Source organism: Panthera uncia (assembly GCF_023721935.1).
Source record: "Panthera uncia isolate 11264 chromosome A1 unlocalized genomic scaffold, Puncia_PCG_1.0 HiC_scaffold_16, whole genome shotgun sequence".
NCBI lineage: Eukaryota > Metazoa > Chordata > Mammalia > Carnivora > Felidae > Panthera > Panthera uncia.
In genome coordinates this window covers 1,344,358-1,363,631 of record NW_026057576.1, presented here as the reverse complement: position 1 = coordinate 1,363,631, position 19,274 = coordinate 1,344,358, and the positions used below count along the sequence as shown (strand labels likewise).

At 49.2% G+C, this 19,274-nt stretch overlaps 1 protein-coding gene across 2 annotated transcripts in view; it reads left to right on the top strand.

Annotated features, from left to right (window-relative positions):
- Nucleotides 1-19,274, top strand: part of CRYL1 (crystallin lambda 1) — a 131,651-nt gene that overhangs the window by 96,248 nt on the left and 16,129 nt on the right. The window contains exons 4-5 of one of the 2 annotated variants that reach the window (XM_049647347.1): nucleotides 2,427-2,588; nucleotides 9,742-9,936. In XM_049647347.1, the coding sequence (XP_049503304.1) occupies nucleotides 2,427-2,588; nucleotides 9,742-9,936 (357 nt within the window). The remainder of the gene's footprint in view (nucleotides 1-2,426; nucleotides 2,589-9,741; nucleotides 9,937-19,274) is intronic. The other variant, XM_049647348.1, reaches the window with a different exon arrangement.

The following is a 19,274-nucleotide window of genomic DNA, read 5'->3' as shown; positions in this document are numbered from 1 at the left end:
CATAATAATCATTGCTTCCAAAATGCTGTCAGAGTGTAATTAAGCAAAGTCAAGCTCATTACTTTGAATAGTGATAGAATGTTTGCTAACACTTCCCATTTTCTCTAGAAAGGACCCCTGAAAAACACTACTGAGTTCAGAAGGCAAGGCTGGATTCTCACCTGGTCACATTGCTATAGTTTAGAGAGAGTGAGGCCGCGTTGCAGCTGGGTTCTCAGTTGTCTCATTGTTTGGGACTTTTCTCTGCCCTTCCTCCCAGCCCCTTTAGGGCAAAGAGAATGACCGTTGCCTCTCTTAGCTTTGCAGTCAACCACAAGTGATGATTAATCCTGATTAATAGCGTTTCATACTCTTTCTCAGGCAAGGAGTATCGGCTCCCCAATGAATAGCAAGGAAATGAACTCAAGGCTTGACATGGACAGAGGCAGTGTAACCCTGGCCCAGCAAATTGAACACAGTTGTTGCTATCCTCATCAACAACAACAAAACTTCAAGCAAATGTGCCGTTAAAAACCCTTACATAATTGTAGCAGGTTTGGGTTTCCTCTGGTTCAAGTTTTCTTGCCTCTTTGATAATCAGACGATCTGAAGAAGGCATAGCATTTCAGGGGCGAATCTGTGTGACAGACTCACAATAAGGCTGTTCACAAGGACTCTTTTATTAGCTTAAACAGTATCTGCATCATTCTTAGTCTCTGGCTTTACTACAAGGCTCCATTTAAACTTAACCCAACTTGCAGACTTAACTGATCCAGGAATTACTCAATACAACCAGCCAGCTACTGTAGCTTTTTTCCCCTTTGTGATAAGGGGATTTAATACAATGGGCTTTACAGTTCTTAAATGACTCCATTTTTTCCCTTGTCTTTGAGATGTGGCGCTTATATGACCTTTTGTTCTTAATAAAAATTTCACATGGTTTGATTATATTTTTTAAAAGTATAAACAAACACAATGTTGACTCCCTACCCTCAGAGTAAAACTTTTTAAACTTTGTAGATGATTACAGAAACAGAATTCGGGTCATAATATTTACACAGCTGATTTCAATATACTATTAGATTTCATGATTAATGATTCAATATTATTAAATCAAACCTGAAAACCTTTATTTTTGAGGGGTGATTCTCATATAATTACCAATGGCCCTTCAGCATTGCACGTTTGCCTTCACGCACCTCTGGTCGTCTGCTGGTGTTTATACCGTTTCTGCTGCCACGATGCCGCTACACTAATCAGGGCATCCTTGGTGGGTCCCTGCATAGCTCGGGGAGGAGGGGAGGACAGAACTCTGACATCGGACTGGAGAGTCTTGAGGGTGTGTTTGGTAGCGTGCCACACTGAGAGTACAGAAGACCTACACCCCGAGTAGTGGGTCTCAGACTTCAGCAGGAACAAAAATCATCAGAATGTTTGATTAAAATGCAAATATCAGGACCCTACCCTCACGAGGGCCTGAGAATTTGCATTTTTAACAAGCACCCAGTTTATTCTGATGCTGATGGTTACCGGACCATACTGAGGCCATTGTCCTATAAATTCTCCAGGGAACCTTGGGAGTTCTTGATGCCTCCCCTGCCGGGCCTATGGCCTCGGGGTAAGCTGGGACCCGTCTTGGGCAGGAGCGACCGCTGTGTGATTTCCCAGAGGAGTCGGTGGCAGGAGGGAAGGGGTTGGAGCAGCCCGAGTGTCCTCTCCCCTTCCGCTTCCATCCGCAGCAGGGCGGTATCCGCCGTGTTCCCAGGAACAGGCCTCACCTGTGGCCCCACACTTGGCTGTTTGAGAATGCCCTCTCACTCCACCCGGCTCTGTGCACGATTAGGATTTCAGAGTGGTGTTATCTGCAGTACTTAATCCAAATTTGCTCCTCTGTCCTCCTCCCACACCCCATTAAAGTAATTTTAGATTTGTAGAAACAAAGGTCCTTTTCAAAAGGATTTCCAATTAGAAATGAATTCTCAAGAAGCTCTTCGGGAATTATGGATGTAACGTGTTTGTTCGTTTCACGAAGATAAGATTTTTCCTTGAAGATAAGTTGCTCTGATGGTCAGAACAGATGGGGGAAATAAGTGGTGATGACTGCTGTGGATGTTTGTAGCGCCTCTCTGGAGGTGCTGTTCTGTGTTCTGTCGTGGAGTCAACCCCCATGTGCTCGGCAGACTTTTTTATCCTGCGAGTTTTCAGGCCTATGCAAAGCTAGAAAGTTCAGCTCCCACATACACGCCCCCCAGTTTCCGGAGACTTGCCATGTTCTTCAGCGGCTTTTTGGTTTGCTCTTAAATATTGCTGGTAGTTTTCTAATTGGTTCATTGATTTTTTTTTTTTTTTTTTTTTTTTTTTTTTTTAGGAATGAATCAGACACGAGCTGCTTTGCTTGAGGCCTGAGTGCAGTATCATCCATAGTAATTTGAATATGTTCTTTTCAGGAATGTGTTCCAGAAAACCTGGAGCTGAAGAAGAAGATTTTTGCTCAGTTAGATCAAATCATCGATGACCAAGTTGTCTTAAGCAGCTCCACCTCTTGCCTCCTGCCTTCCCAGTTGTTTGCTGGCCTCGCACACGTGCAGCAGTGCCTCGTGGCCCATCCTGTGAGTGCCTCTACCCGCCAGCACGGTGGCCTCTCATTCCGGTTTTCCGGGGCGGTACGCCTTGGCTAATCCGCTAGTATTTTGTAGCTGCTTTATTGAGGTGTAATTCGCATGCCACACAATTAAAGCTGGATAATTTAATGTGATTCAGCGTATTTAGAAGAGTTGTGCAATCCCGGCAGTTTTAAAGAGAATTTTATCCAAAAATGTCTTGAATTGTATCTGTGTACCTGACGCACGATGGGATAGAATCCACGCTGTCTCCCTCACCTACGTAACTCACTGTCTAGCTGAAGAGAGAGAGTACTAACCAAATAATCCTACTGTCAGGGAGTCATTTTTAGTAGGATTTTGTAGCCATTTTACTGCGCCGTGTGGTTTCCTCAACACAATTCGGAGTAGGATCAGTTTTACTAAAATGCAAATTCTTGGTCCTGCTCCTGAGATTCTGGTTCAGTAGGTTGACTTTAAGCCTCCTACCCCTTTTTTGTGTTCCCTTGCACCCCTCTGTTGTAATTAACTGGGCAGACTTACACAGTGGGGGGGCATGATGAGGCCTGTTGGACAGTGAGTACAAGTTGTCGTGCAAGCACTCAGTAAGTCTTTTTGAGATTAATGTATTAATGTGAGGAAAGGAGAATCAGGAGATCCAAGGTTGAGTAACAGCTGTGAGCTCAGTGTGACCTTGGGAAACTGGGGACAGCTTGTTAGGACAGAAAAGCTAACTTAGCTCCAGCCATAATAAATGTGATAGTAGATGACGATGGCCACACCCTCAGCACCAGCAGGCCATCAGAGGTGAAGGCTGGGGAAGGGCTGCATGGAGGAGCCAGGGCCAGGCTGGGCAGGATCTGGGCTGACCAGGGAGGAGAGAGTGTGAGGGTGGGAAACAAGATAAACAGAGACCCTTGGCCAAGAGCAAGCACGGGGCATGCAGAATTGTGAGGAGGCCAGCCTGATCGGAAAGACACACGCACCTCACGTACTTGGGGAGCAGGAGGAAAGAGCCAGAAGGCTTGGGAATGGTTGGGTTATACAAAATCATGAGCGTTACTCCGAAGAAATGGGACTGGTTTAGACACAGGGCAACCCTGCGATGTGGTGGAAGTGCTGCCTTTGGAGGGTGATCAGAAGGTTCCTTCTATATTGAAGATGGCTCAGAGAGGGGGACAGCTACTCCACAGAACTGGGGCAGGATTCCTAGTATGAGCCACCAGGGCCGTGGTGAGGCTGAGGGTCCTAGACTGAGAGCAGGGAAAGTCCTCCTGCTGAGAAAGAGTAGCTTAGAGTGTGGGGGTGGGGAGGCTAAGGGGCTTGCTCAGGGAGGTGAGGAAGAAGGGCAGGTCAGAGATGCCTCCTGGGTTCTGCGTGCTGACAGGAGGGATGGCTTGGACCACCATTCACATGACTGTACGGTTCTGGATGTCCGGATATCCTCCTACTGAAGTACAAGGGAAAGTGGAGAGTGGTCGTAAAATATGGAGACTCAGACCCACAGAATATAGAAGAAAACCAGTCATGTTTAGCTACCACTCAGATACGGGAAATTAGCACCAAGAGGGACCTTAGTTGAAGCATCTAGTTACCAAGTGCCACAAAACATGACATGTATTTGCTTTTATGACATTTACATGTCCGTAAAAAGGACTCCTAGAAACTGTAAACTGTTGATTAGATTGTTAATCTTGCTTGGAAACTTCCAACTTCTAGCCAGTAATTGTACTTCTAAGTCAGGTGGGAAAAAAAGGAAAAACAGCTAAGTCAGATTGTTTAGAAAATGCCTCCTAAGTCCTTTATCAAGACTTTTACCCATGTCTCTTAATTTTGAACTACCTGATGGATGAGACCACACCTCCTTCACTTTCCTGTCACACCTAACAAGTACCTCTGACTAGTAGTTCAGCCACTCACTGTTGAGTAATGATATTTCTCATACCATTTTAGGATTGCTCGCTTTTACTTCTTTAATCAAGGTCAAATAGCATAACCAAAGTAAGTCCAGACCTTATTTCACAAATCAATCTCTTCTTACTTTTGGAAATCATTTTATACCTAAGCCAACATTAATTTAAGCAAATGCAATCACCCAAGCCGGCCGTCTTTGGAATTTTATCCTTTCTTTCTCCTGCGCTGATATTGCCCACCGATCTCCTGCCCAGATGATTCCACTGAGCTCAGGTGGGGAAAAGGCGTGCTGAACAATTCAACCCAACCTGGATGGGCAGTCCCAAATATTCCAGAACCATTTATGGTCTCTGAGGAGCTTGTTTCCCTTCGGCCCGGAGCATCGGCTCGCACGCCACCGCCTCAACATTCTGCCCCAGGCACCCACAGTTCTTTGCCCAGACAGGAAATAGGACAAAGGAAAAGGAAGCCCCTTCTTCGTGCCTCTGAAAGGCTGTGGCGAGAGTGGATAGTCAGCAGTTGCGAAAGATTGCCGCCTCCAGCCCTCCATAGAAGAGCCGGCAGCCAGCGAGTTTCGACATCACGTGTTGTCTTTTGGGCAAACACATGTTGTCTCGCTGGGGGTGGGGGTGGGGGTGGGGGGTGGGGAGGAGCTCTGGGTCATCTGAGCACTGCGGGGTGAGCGGAGGTCACTACGGGGTGGGCGTGTTCTCTCAGCACACAGGTAGTTTGGGATTTTCAGGTGGGCTTCATAGACTAGAGCCAGGAGGCGACGGGCTCAGGAAGAGGGGTGTTAATGTGTCCCTGACATTCTTCCTCTCAAATGTTTCTTATGTTGCGTTTCCTTGTCTGCCTCATCTCCCTGAGGGAGTGTAGAGGGGCTCAGGAATGGGCATCTGGTGGCTGGGAGACGTTCGCTGATGATGATCTCAAAGTTGAGTTTGGTCGCAGTCTCTCTTGGTGCCTGGATCTATGTTAGCAATCAGTCAAAACGGTTTCAGCCACACTTTACAGCCTTACTTCAGTTGGGGACGTGGTGGTCCCATGGAGCTGGTGGGGGCTGCTTTAGCCCATCGGATGCTCCTGGCTCCCCTCTTATGGATGCTCTGTGGATGAGGCTGCCTGGGAAGCATGCACATGGTTCAGGGATTCCAGTGTGGAGTGGAGACAGGTCCTGAACACTCGTCTACTCATCTCCCACGTTGGTTACTTGTCAGCCACAGAGCTATAACACAGCCTGGAATTAAACTGGGCACTGCTCACATAAGGTGCCCAGAATGTTCCCATCTGAGCACCTTGCCTACGCTTGCCACCTTTGTTACTCACTCTCCCGCCTGACCCCGGAACCACTTGCCCTCGTGTTGGTGGTAATTTGAACGTCCGTCCCGGAGCTTGCTGTTTCTGGAGAGCGTATGTGTGTGCGTGTGTAGGCGGTGCCCGTTTCAGATTGTCAGCTGCTGCCCGTCAGAGGGGCAGCCTTCCCCCCTCTGTCTGTGGAGGGTTCAGGAAGGTGGGGTGGGATGGGCTGTCACTCATGAAAGGACTTTACTCTGAAAATTATCAACATGGTGGGGGATTAGGCCTCTCGGCCTGCTGTAAGCAAGCCGCTCCTTCATTTTTACTTCTACTCCTCTTGTAAAGAAGAGGAGTTCGCCTGGTCGGGAGTGCCCCCTCCGCGGAGCTGTGCCAATGAATTGCAGATCGCCGCGGCTATCTTCTGGGAGAAGGGGCCGGCTGCCTTTCCTCGGAGTTTAACTCTGTTTCATCTGCTGCAGAGAAAATAAACGAAGCCTCTGTGTTGGGCGCGCTGTGCTATCTCCGCGATCACATGCCTCCCAGGCTCTGGTCCAGGTTCTGGGCAGGCTTTTCACGAGGTGAATGGAGAATGCCCCCCTCGTACCGCCCGGCCCCACCTGAGCTCTCAAAGAGCCTCACCGGCCAGGCCCTCCGTCGTGCCTCCGGCACAGCGCTGCCCGCTCTGGAGAGCCCGTGGACCGGCTCCTGTAACCTTTAGAGACACTGCCTCCTTTTCCCCTCGTTTGTTTTGTTTTTCCCATTTCTTCAAGGCGTGATTCTCAGTCTAACTCACAGACCCCGATCCCGGAAGGCCCAGGCGTTCCGGGGAACACAGCCGTTCCTTTCCTTTTGAGAGAGTCGCTTCTTTGCTTATTTCCGTGGCCCCTCCCGTCCCTCCTCCCTCCTCCCTCCTCTCATCTCTCCACCTGATTGTCCCGTCCCTCTCCCAGCCTGCAGTTGGCATCAGTGTCCCTGTCACAGGACTGAGGTGCCGTGGCAAGAACCACCCCCTGCGGGCCCTCAGACTCCGGGAGGTCCTCTCCCAGCAGCTGCCTGGCTCGAGCGCGTGGACACAAAGCGTGAACGCGGCCTGTTTCAGGAAGCACGAGGAGCTGGACCGTGCAGCTGGGTTTCCGCGGGTGCTGGGGAATCAGGGTCCTGCAGGGCTTTGAGCTGGGGGTGGTGCAGTCGGCATCCTGTTTTTAAGTTTTAAAAAAACGTTAATTGTGATGAAACACGTGTAAGGCTGGAAACTGTGTACAGTTCAGCGGCAGCGAGCACGTCACACGGCCGTGCAGCCCTCGCACAGAACTCCATCCGCAGAAGTCTTTCTTGGGAAGCTGAAACTCCGCCCCCAGGGAGCAGCAGCTCTCCGGCCCGGCAGCCTCGTTCTCCCTTCTGCCTCTGGATCTGACAGGCCCCTGCCTGACGAAGGCTCACCCTGGCGGTGGCGAGAGGACGGGCCTGGAGAGAGAGGCCAGGGAGGAGAGTGCCGGCATCTGAGCGGGAGGCGACGGCCGGAGCCAAGTGTGCGTGTGCGGTGGCAGGAATGGGTTTTTCCAGAGACGTGAATAGAACTGACAGGGTCACCGATGGGAAGTGGGGCGGGCCAGGGGGAGGCGGGCACTGAGGATACTTCTCACGGTGCTGACTTGGGCGTTGGGTGTTGGGGTGATGGTGTTCTCGCCAAGATGGGGCGCCAGGAAGAGGACCCTGTGTGGGGGCGGGAGGGACGGGAGTTTGATTCGTGACAGGTCGAGTGTCTGCTCGTTAGGTGTCCTAGGAGTGTGTCTGGTGCACAATTACAGATACAGCCTGGAATGGGGGGCGAGCTCCAAGTGAGATCTCGGGGTTTGGGGTGGGGGAGACACCCTGGGAGCCACCCAGCTCTGCCCAGAGCCTGGGAGTGGGCACAGAGGGAGGCCAGCGGTGGCAGCCGGGAGAACCGCCACTTAGGGAGGATGCGGGCCGGGGAGCACGCTGTGCGTGCAGATCCTCTGTAGCCGGTGTCTCGGTCTGGGATTGTGCCGCCCGTGAGGCTTGCGGCATTGAAAGACCCCAAGCCCCAAAGACGGTCTTCGTCTTACAGGAAGATAAAATCCATCTAAGTAGACAGGCTTCCAGTTCTTATAATTCTGATCTTCGAATAGGCCAGAAGTTAGACATTTTTATGAGCTTGATGATCATAGGCAGGAGACAAGTGATTCAGTTGAGGCACTGATTTATAATTTATTTATCTGAAAACAGATGCCGTCCTCTTTAGCTTTCTAAGAGGGCTGAGCGTGACCAGGGCAGGCCGAGAGCACAGGGAACCTCCGAAGCTAAGCTGTTTGTGGACCAGAGGCCCCTCCTAAGCAGAGTCCTAGGAGAAGGAAGGTTTTCTTTCCCTTTTCTGTAGAAGTCATTGTATGTATGTATGTATGTATTTTTAAATTTTTAAAAAAGGTTTATTTGAGACACACACACACACAGAAACAGTGTGAGCAGGGGAGGGGCAGAGAGAGAGGGAGACACAGAGTCAGAAGCAGGCTCCAGGCTCTGAGCGGTCAGCACAGAGCCCAACGTGGGGCTTGAACTCATGAACCGTGAGATCATGACCTGAGCCGAAGTTGGGATGCTTAACCGACTGAGCCACCCAGGCACCCCTGTAGAAGTCATTTTATTTATTTATTTATTTATTTTTTAATTTTTTTTTTTTAACGTTTATTTATTTTTGAGACAGAGAGAGACAGAGCATGAATGGGGGAGGGTCAGAGAGAGAGGGAGACACAGAATCGGAAGCAGGCTCCAGGCTCCGAGCTGTCAGCACAGAGCCCAACGCGGGGCTCGAACTCCCGGACCGTGAGATCATGACCTGAGCCGAAGTCGGACGCTCAACCCACTGAGCCACCCAGGCGCCCCTATAGAAGTCATTTTAAAATGGATGCTTCTTGGACTTCCTGGTGGCTCAGTCAGTTAAGCATCTGACTCTTGATCTCAGCTCAGGTCTTGATCTTGGGTATGGAGCCTACTTTAAAAAAGAAAAAAAAAAAAGATGCTTCTTGTAGTTATTTAGTGACTGTAAGATTCTATCAATTTTCCTCTATATATTGGGGAAAAATTACTTAAAAGTATTTGGCATACAGTTTACTGCAGTGCATTTGGCTTTTAATGGTGAGGTTAATCTGGTTCTACGAAGCAGCCTTTTCTTTGGACCGAGGATAATCCTCTTTGGGACTCTTCAAGAACAGTTTCTCAAACGAAGAAACAAACAAAAGACAAAAATAAAAAAATAAACCAAGAAACCCAGAGCACAAAGTGTAAATGCTGGGCTAGGCAGGCATTTCCATCTGGGCCCACTCATCGTGGACCAGCCCTTCCCACCTTAGGCCGTGTCACGACGTCAAGGCTGCGGTAGTGTTCTGATGCTGCGTGACCTCTGTGTAGGTGAGATTTGATTGGCGGGACACGTTTGGGGCTCAACATGGACACGTTAAGGAAATACCAAGTTTTGGGAAGATGCTCTCAATTTTTAACCCTGACACAGTGAATAGCAAGACCCCGCAGTGAGGGTTTTGGAAGGTGGGTCTGGAGGAGGGCTGGGGCTAGGCGAAAGCCCATGAAGTCTAGACAGCGGGTAGCTGAGAAATGCTGGGGGAGGCCAGGGGTCTGGAGATTAGCCCTGAAAGTATAGGATGGTCATCTGTACCTCCAAATTTCAACCTCATATGCTAGTTACGATTTTTCAATAAATGAAACACACAGATTTTTGTGCTCAGGTTTTTTCTTTCCCTCCTTTGTGGACTACTTTATATTTCAAGTTTCTTGTCATCAGATGCTGAATCTAAAGTGGCCCTTCCCCAGACAAATCTGTACCATCTGACCGTTCAGGATAGGCAAGCAGTCTGCCAGAACAGCACCCCGGCTCCAGGGCTGTCTCCTGACTCTTCTCCCCTCCTGTCTCTCTCGTAAGGTAAATCCACCATATTACGTGCCATTGGTTGAGCTGGTCCCACACCCAGAGACGGCCCCTGCGACGGTGGACAGAACCCACGCCCTGATGCGGAAGATCGGACAGTCCCCAGTCAGAGTCTTGAAGGAGATGGATGGCTTTGTCCTGAATCGCCTCCAGTATGCCGTCATCAGCGAGGCCTGGCGGCTGGTGGAGGTGCGTGGGCCGCTTCCAGCCTCTGGCTGTTGGAGGGGAAGGGTAGCCGCATGTCCTGGGGCCGCATGGCGGGGTGGGAAAGTCAGCGCTCAGTCCTGCCTGTTCTGTTCTGGGGACTGAGGGCAAGCTCTTCTCTCAGGTTCAGTCAACAGGCAAGGAAAATAAAACGTAATGTGGCAGTTCATTGTATGTTTCAGAGATTCCTCTGTTACAGTAAGTCATTTGATATTCACACCTGATGATAGACTTCTCTGCTTCCTGCCCTTTCGTATCATTACCACATAATTATCTCTGTGTGACAATACTGCATTTTCTCACAGGGTCAGGTTTTCCCCCAGTGTTATAATTTTTCAAGAGGGAAAAACTAAATTTTGAGTAAACTTGTATCCTCTAAAGGAACCCAGTTTATTTCAAGAGCTTGAGGAAGAAACAATGGGTAATCCTTAGACTTGTTAGTGCTATGCTTATCTTAAATATAAATAGGAAGTTATGCACACACACTTAACCCTGTCCTTTCATTAAAAGATTTTACATGTGACTTTATTTATTTATTTTTAATTTTTTTAATGTTTATTTTTGAGAGAGAGACAGAGTGTGAGCAGGGGAGGGGGCAGAGAGAGAGGGAGACACAGAATCCAAAGCAGGCTCCCGGCTCCGAGCTGTCAGCACAGAGCCTGATGCAGGGCTTGAACTCACGGACCGCGAGATTATGGCCTGAGTCAAAGTCAGACGCTTAACCGACTAAGCCACCCAGATGCCCCAAAAGACAGATGCCCCAAAAGATTTTACGTGTGATTTTAGAAATCACCTCGCTGCATACATTTGTACAAAGCTCTACACCTCGCTTCTACATTTGTATGAAGGACCTGGTTCCAGGCAGGATAGACCTTGGAGCAGCCCCAGGACTTGCAGTGAAGAGTCCAGGGGTCTTGGGCTCAGACTGTCTGTTTTCCATCCACTTGCTTGTTGATGCTTCCTCAGCTTCTACATGGGTGAACAACACTGTCCACACTCATGTTGCAGAAACATGGTGGAGCGAGCGAGGGTCTATCCGGGTACACAAGGCAAGGGGAATGAAGCTTGGGCTGAGTTGTCTGTTCCTGGAATAGGCCCAGAGCTCCTGTGGGAGCCCGCCAATCCCAGCCTGACACGGGAACAAGGGGGCCGGCCTGTGGGCATTGTATTTTAGCTGCCCAGCGTGTGATGTATGTGACCCTCCTGCATTCTGCCCCGTCCCTGTTAGATTCATCATCTGTCCTGCCTGCCGTGTCCAGTTGCCACACAGTAGCTGCAATTCTGTGTCCTTGTTGGGATTTTCACTGTTAAGTTCGTAGTTTTAACTTCCTAATAATTGTAGAATGTTCTTTGAGTATCAGTAGTAGAATATTTAAAGACACACTGAACTGAAAGCACTTCCTCGGAGCTGTTTTTACATTATTTCCTCTTGTCTGGAAACTTCAATAGACCACCAGAAAAGTTCAGTGTTACAGTGAAACACAGAGAGGTTTTAAGGCAGTTTTTGCCTTTTTTGTAAAGTAACGTAGGCCCAAGGGGGTAAAGAAAAGCCCTGAGCTGAATCTTGCTTTCTCCAGTCAGAAGGGTGTGAGCCAGCTCAAGGGAAAACCTGGAGGTTCTGGGGCAGAGGAATTAGGTGGGAGTCACACACACAGGATCCTCTCTGTGTTGACCCCAAAGCAGAACCAGGGGTGGTTGGGAAGCTCCCAAGTTTGGCAGGCCGGTGGAGGGTTGCAGCGCTCCCCTTGGAGGAGCCGTGGAGGATTCCAGTTCTCCCCTTTACTGGCCAGACACGGAGGGAGGGCTGGAGGAGTTACTGAATGTGGCCGCTGTACCGCCTCATTTCGTCCGCCCTCCTTTAGATTGTCCCGTCTCTGGCGGCTGATGGCGGACTGGGCGTGATCATGTTGCCGACTTGCAGGAACGTTCTCACTCTTGGGTCTCATGCCGGAGAGTCCCGCGTGTGTCTGTCGTTGGCTGCAGTGGCACTCACGTACCTGGAGTCTCCACGAGGCACCATGTGCTACAATCCAGCAGGATAGAGTTTGTGACAAATTGCCAAGAGGCTACAGACATGACAAAGTGTGAATAGAACCTCAAGAATTTTCCTTGGTGAATGTCTAGGAGATCAGTCCATTTTAGAAAATAAAGATGATTTGCAGACAGAATTAAGGGAGGTCTAGAAACTATAGGTCCCTCTCTCCAGGTTGTGAATAGGGTGACGGGCATCCCTGAGCTCTGTGGTGACAGGTGAAGTGGTCCACGTGTGGGACAGGGGCTCGAAGAGGGAACATCCGAGGGGGTGGGGTCGCCCGTGTTGTACCTGCTCTTAACCGTTGCCGCCCAGAGACCGCTACTTTGTCGGCCTCCCACACGTGGGAGTGCCAGTAGCACACCGGCCGTGCGTCCACTCCTGAAGTAGTTACTTCTGAGGGCAGAGGAGCCACGGGCGTGGGCTCTGAACACCCCGCAGGAGCCCTGCTTTCCTTAGGCTCTGGGCTTAGCAGAGTCAGAGCCATGCCGTGAGAGAACTCCTCCCCGGCCACATAAGCAGCCACGGGATCCTCTGCTGGGTTCTCAACGGTGCACCCCAGCAGACACACAAAAGGCACGTTTTTCCTGCCTCCTCCTGGGATTAGTGGATCAATATTTGTGCCCATTAGGTGGGGTGGTCTGAGTAGTCTTGACTTGATCACATGAATTTCTTGAAAGAAAACTTGTGCCGCCTGTGGTCTGTTTCCACCTAAGATCCTGAGGGGCAGACAAGGCGAGCAAACCCCTCCCGAGCCCCACCTTCACCTGTGCAAATCTGCACGCGTGTGCTGGGCCCCGTCAGGGCTGGGGCCAAATGACGCCCCTTTGACTCACCACGTCAGAGCCAGTTGAACTTGAATTTAGATTTTAGGGTGTTCCAAGTGTACTTCAAAACATTTAAGGGCAACTTTGGTATAAAAAGCAGATCAATTGGGGAAATGTTACAGTGAAAACTGGAGATTTTTATACATTTTAAGTTCGAAAGATCCAAAGGCCTTGCAGAGTTTTTCTTTCAAAGACGTTCTCTCCCGGGAGTGGGTTTCACACGTGGGCCGGGGCCCCAGCCTTCTGGTAGCGAACACAGTGAGCGCAGATGAGCAGGGCCGCCTTACTCAAGGACACTATGGCTGCTTCAGTCTCGTGCCTTCTGCATTCGCAGAGCGAGTTGATATTTGGCAGAGCTAGGGCTGGTTGCTTTAGGTCCGAGAGCTGTAAGGTGACTTGGCTGCAGAGCACTAGGACGCCTTGCGTAGACGTGGGCCCGGATGCTGCCGTCCTGGCTTCCGGGGTGCTGCGTCAGCGGGCGGGTCGAGGAATACTGTTCCTTGTTGTCTGTGTGTCAACAGCTCTGCACAAGTCAGATCCCAGTGTGAATTTCCAGGGGTCCTACCCACAAGTTGGGGTGTGAGCTAGAGTGGGACAGGCAGGGCACCTGGCCAGAAGGATGGCTCGCATTTCCACTTAGCCATGGCGGTGCCTTAATGTGGATGTCAGGGGAGCAGAAGGGTGCTGTTCCGCCACTTGCTAATTTTGTCGACCTGGTAGGTTACATCGGTCGATTTTCCCATGTTGGACCAGCCTTGCAGACCTAGAATAAATACCACTAGGTGTGTAATTCTTTCTAGACGTTGCTGGGGTCAGTTTGGTTATGTTTTGTTGCATCTAAGTTCAGAGGAAACATTAGTTTGTAGTTTTCCTTTTTCTCTCTATTTTACTTGATATCAAGGTAACACTTTATTAGATAACAAGGTAATAATGCATAAAATGGGAAGTTTTCTCTCCGTCTCTTTTCTGGAAGAGATTATAACATTTTGTTAATTCTTCTTTAAATGTTTGGTAGAATTCTCCAGTGAAACCACCTGGGCCTGGAGAAAAACCTCTTTTCCAGGAGGTTTTTATTTATTTATTTATTTATTTATTATTTATTTGTTTGTTTATTTATTTATTTACTGTACTTGCAAGAGTGCGGGGAGAGAGAGAATCTCAAGCAGGCTTCACACTGAGCTTGGAACCCGATGCCAGGCTCGATCCCACGACCCTGGGATTGTGACCTGAGACAAAATTAAGAGACGGGCGCTCAACTGACTGAGCCACCAAGGCATCCCTCCAGGAGGTTTTTAATTACAAGTTCAGCTTCTTTAACGGTTATAAGAACCATTCAGGCCGTCTGTTTCATCTTGGTTGAGTTTGGTGGTTTGTGGTTTTTAAGAAATTGTTCCATTTCTTCTGAGTTGTTGAGTTCGTGAGCATAAAGTTGTTGGCAGGGTCTGTAGTGATATGCCTGGTTTTGTTCCTGATGTGGGGCATCTGTGTCCACTCTCTTTGTATCCTTGTCAGTCTTGCTAGAGCTTTGTTAATTTTACTGATTATTTTGAAGAAGCCACTTTTTGTTTCGTGGATTTTCTTTATGGTGTTCCCGTTTTCATTCACCAACTGGAGGGCATATTTTACTACTTGTAGCCGAGCATGGAGGAGAAATTCTAAGAAAGGTGGGGTGGAAAAAGGTAAGGGAGGCTCCTATGGAGGCCTGTCCATTTGAGAAGGGGGAGAGGAGCTGCAGGCACCATTTCCAGGTCAGAAAGAGAAAGTGCTGGGAATAAGACACACCTTGTCTTCACGGCAGCCTAGATCATGACATACCGTCCTGTCATCGCCTGTGATTTTGTCTGTCCCCACACAGCCATGTATGCTCGGCAAGGACAAGGGCTGTCTGGGAGCAAGATGGGAGCGAGGTATATAAGGGAACAAGGTTGCTGGGTTCTGTTGTATTGTCTCACAGACGCCCACCCCATTCTTCCCCTTCCAGTTTGGCTCAGAATTGGGGGGGGAGCAGCCCTCGTAGGCTTGGAACTGCCAGAAGGACAAATCCGGCTATAGTCTAGTAGCCCAAGATTAGGTCACTGGGGGACAAGATCCTGTTGGCCAGGAATGTGAGTTCAAGTCAATACTCTTAAGCTAATAATCACAATAAAGGAAGTTGTGTTGTGATGATAAACCCTCTCCCAGACAATAGCTGAGCTTGTACTGCCCATAAATTCTTGCCCCATCCAGGTAGGGTAGGTGGAGGTGAGCTGGAGTGAATCACGAAGCCATCAGCAGATTCTCAGCCTGTTGGAATGTGTTGGTAATGAGCTTTAGAAATTGCTTATCTTGGGTTTTATTCACGCTTCTGAGCAATGTAATCGTGAGGCTGAATTTCTGTTCCTCATGCACTGGGCTGCAAAAATTCAGTTCTTGTTTTCTTGCCAGGTAGGTGTAGTTTATGGGATCTGAATCTAATTCCTGTTATGAAGAATTGTTCAGTTAATAAAGTATATCTCAGATCTCATGTAGTAAAATTAACAGAGGAAACTTTTTGTGATAAACGCATTGAGGGTTTTCTGTGGAATTTAATTATTGCGACTCTAACACAGGAATTAGGAGTCAGTACAGCAAACCCCTGAGGATCATTTACTCATCAGTGACTTGAGTTTGTATGGTATTTAAAAGTTTACAAAGCACTTTCCTGTATATTTTTCATGGTTCACAGATATTTTCAGATTGTCCCATCTTAAAACGATGAGAGGTGCATTGTTATTTTTGCCCTTACAGATTAAGACACTGGCTCAAGAGGTTAGGTGATTTGATCCACATTCCGCAGTCTGGTGGGGATTCACAGCTGTGTCACTTCTGTGCTTCAGTGTCTGCACCTGTAAGTGAATCTGTTTCTCATCAGGATGTGATGAGGATTGGATGGGGTTATGTATGTAAAGGGCTTAGAACATGCCTGGCATATGGTAATGGTTTAGTAAGTGCTATGGGTTGTTGTGACAGTAACGATGACAGAGTTTTCTGATTCCCTGAATCCGGTGTAATTTTTTTGGACGCCACAGCTGCCACCCGTGTGTTAGCTCTGAGCTGAAAAACTCACATCCTGGCTACACAAGTGGGGCTTCCGGAAGGCAGCAGGGCCTCACCCGGGAGCCTGTTAGGAATGCACCATCTGAGATCCCACTCCGGACCTGCAGAACCAGACTCTGTATTTTAATAAACTCTGCAGACCTTCCTAAGCTGCCCAAAGTCAGAGAAGCCGTCGCTCCCTCCCAGGGAGACCCTGGCCTCACAGTCTTGATGGATTGTATTTCATCTGTTTTAAGATGAACTTTTTATCTTAAGATGTTTACATTTTAACATCTTAGTTTTATGGGCGGCATTTTTCTTCCTTAACAGAACATTAAATACTAATTTAACTTTCAGTTGATGCAGTCTTAATTTTAGGGAGAAATAGTGTATTCTGCTGTCGTTTTTATTTGTCTTTTCTCCTTCCGTGTTTTTCTGTGTCTGATGCTCTATATCTGACTCAGGCTCACGGTAGATAAACATGCAGCTTCTGCTTAGTGGAGAGACTGTCACCTGGTCACTTTATAAGTTATGATTTCCAGTCCTAGTTTTGTGACAGTGAATACCTCTGGTTATCCCAGAAGTTATGTGAAAGTCAACTTAAGAAAAGGATTTAATTCACTTTTAATGAAAACACACACACATCGGAGGAAAAGAATGCTGGGCCGTGACTGCCTGGGAGTTGGAAGTCGTCATTCCAGATCGAAGCCGGCCTTCCCTGTGGCTCAGGCATGGATGTCCAGACGGAGTCATCCTTGTGCTGGCCACACACGTAGCATCCGCACCGTCCTGTAGCCTTTTGATTTCCGGAGCAGGGATGCAGACTGTGGCCAGGTTTTCCTCTTATTAGTCGTGGGCCTGTGTGAACAGAGGCATGTCTCTCCAGGAGTGACACCGAATTGAGCAGCATCCTGGTGTTTGCAAATCAGGTGCACCCGTGACCTGTGCTCCTGGTCTTGTGTTGTCGGCCAGCTGAACGAGCAGCCTGCCTTGTCGTGAACTGCTTCGTGGAGAACGTACAGCAAGCTTTTTCTACGGAATGAGAGACACACAGGGGAACTAATGGGGGAAGATGGCCCCAGATCATAAGTGTTCTACTATAACTACCTCGTACATGTCTCACATGTGCTGTGATCATGGGGAAGTGGCCAGTCATCGGATTTCTGCTCTCCTTTTATAGACCAGTATTAGTGTAGGTTCCGTTCTCCAAGTTCACATTAATTCTCAGGAACTTTACTTCCCACACGTCCAGCATTCTGCGTGGGAAGCCATATATCCGTGGCCTATAGTTTCTTGGCAGCCTGGGGACACCCGTAATTTCACTGATGGCTCTTTTCCATAAATGTCCCCCCGTGACCAAGTATGTTCATTCCCTGCCAATCCCTCAGCCTTCTCTCTGGAAGAAAAGCGGTACAAGACAGGGAAGTAAGGCCGAAAAGAAGAAAAGAGAGCAGAATCAGGCTGTCACTTGTTCCACAGGCTCTGGGACCAGGAAAGGCAACCGTAGTCTTGTGGCTTGAGAGGCTTGACAAGAGAAAGCATGTTCAAAGCAGTCGCTTCCAGGCAGTTGGAAGGTGGGGTTGTGTGAGCGATTTTTCTGCGGGGGGAAGGTGTTGGAAATGCTGTGGACTGCTCCAGGCTATGGCTCACCTGGAATGTGTCCAGCAGGAAAAAGCTGAGGCTTGATTGAGCAAAATATTACGGTTCAGACATTGGCGACATCTGCCTATGTACCTGGCAAGAAGAGTCACGTAGAAGGCGGTCGTGCAAAGGGAAACTAAAGGAGCCCAGAAAGACCCAGGGTTCTGCCCTCTGTGCCGCACCCTCAACCGTAGGGCTTTCTACATCGTAGGTGTTTTAAAATTCAAACTGAAGATTTTAGTTTTTTTTTAAATTAAAGAGATAATGGATAAAGAGTCTGACTGAACCTCCTTGTGGTTGAAAGGAACCGGCCTGCAGCAGTCCTGTTGGCTGAGTGTGGGGTCCGGGAACTTCTGCCTCTTGCCCTGGGCCTCGTGTCCTTCCAGAAGGGACACCACCTCTCTCCGCCTAGTTCATTCCTGGCCTGGGCCTCCCTTCAGCATCCAGCCTTGGGCTGGTCTCCTGGCCTCACACAGGAAGGTTCCCTCTCATTTCCCGTCCTGCCCTGGGTCTTGCCATGCCCTCGCCTGCCTCACATTGTCCTTCCTTCTTTTGTGCTCATCCACTCGGCTTCAGGCACAGCGTGCATGGGGTCCTCCAGCTTCCCTTCCGCAGTGTGGCCTGTTCTGTGCATTTCTTTTAACTTTCTCACCAGGGCAAAATTTGCCCAGCAGAACTTTTTCTCAAGACATTTTTCTGCCATTTCTGCATTTTTTTCGACCTCTTGCGAATAGAGCCCAGACCTCGGTATTGATGAGGCTGAAGGAACGGTCTCCCACCCCTCCAGCACCTGAAGCACGCTCACCTTTCCACCTCATTCGCATGCCCTGGGTCCACTGTCCCTGTGGCCTCCTGGCCTATCTTTTTGCCTTCCAGAGCCTCTCTGTGGCAGCAAGCTCGTCACCCAAAGACATTGAACAGCTCTCTTGGCTTTCTCTTACCTCTTGTACCCCGTAAAGTTTTCCCAAAGGCAGTCACGGATCTGTCACAACTGTCATTTTCTTGGGCTCCGTTCCCTTTCTCAGTGGGACTTGCTGGCACGTATTGGGAGTGCAGGGCCTTTGGAGCATGTGCGTCACCTCCTTTACCAGGACCATTTTCCAGATTGGTTGAGACGTGCTTTCACCTTGGCTTAAATTCAGAGAGCTTCCTAGCAGTGGCTTGTTCAGGGATCCCAGGAGAAGGCAGTGCTTTCCATCCATGTTGCAGCCCTCAAAGGACACTAAGGCTATGCCCCAGGACTGTACCAGAAGCCACACCCATGACTCAGCAAGTGTTTGTTTGTTTGTTTGTTTACTTAAGAGAGAGAGAGAGAGAGAGAACACGAGGGTGTGTGTGCAAGGGGGGAGGGGCAGAGGGAGAAGGAGAGAACCTCAAGCAGGCCCCAGTGCAGAGCCCAATACAGGGCGACATCTCGGAGCACATGGGAGTGGGGGGCCACGGGCCCCCCTGTGCGTGGAGCTCCGGCCGTCTCCACTCTCCCGAGCTTCTGTCTGACATCATGAGCGTCTCGGAGTCAGCCGTGGACACACTGAAGAAGCTTCGTAGGTTGGGATGCCTTCTCTCCAGAGCAGTCCAGGGAAGACGGAAGCCACTGAGGAAACTGGAGTTTTCTTGCCTCTCAAAGCTTTATTTGCTGGCTGGGACTCATCAGTTAATTAGAATTCCTTCTAGTCGCGATGGTCTGTAAGAAGTCGACGGTTTTTATGATAGGATTTATTTACTGTTTTATGGGAGGTTGCTTTGAGCAGCCACATTGGCAAGCAGCA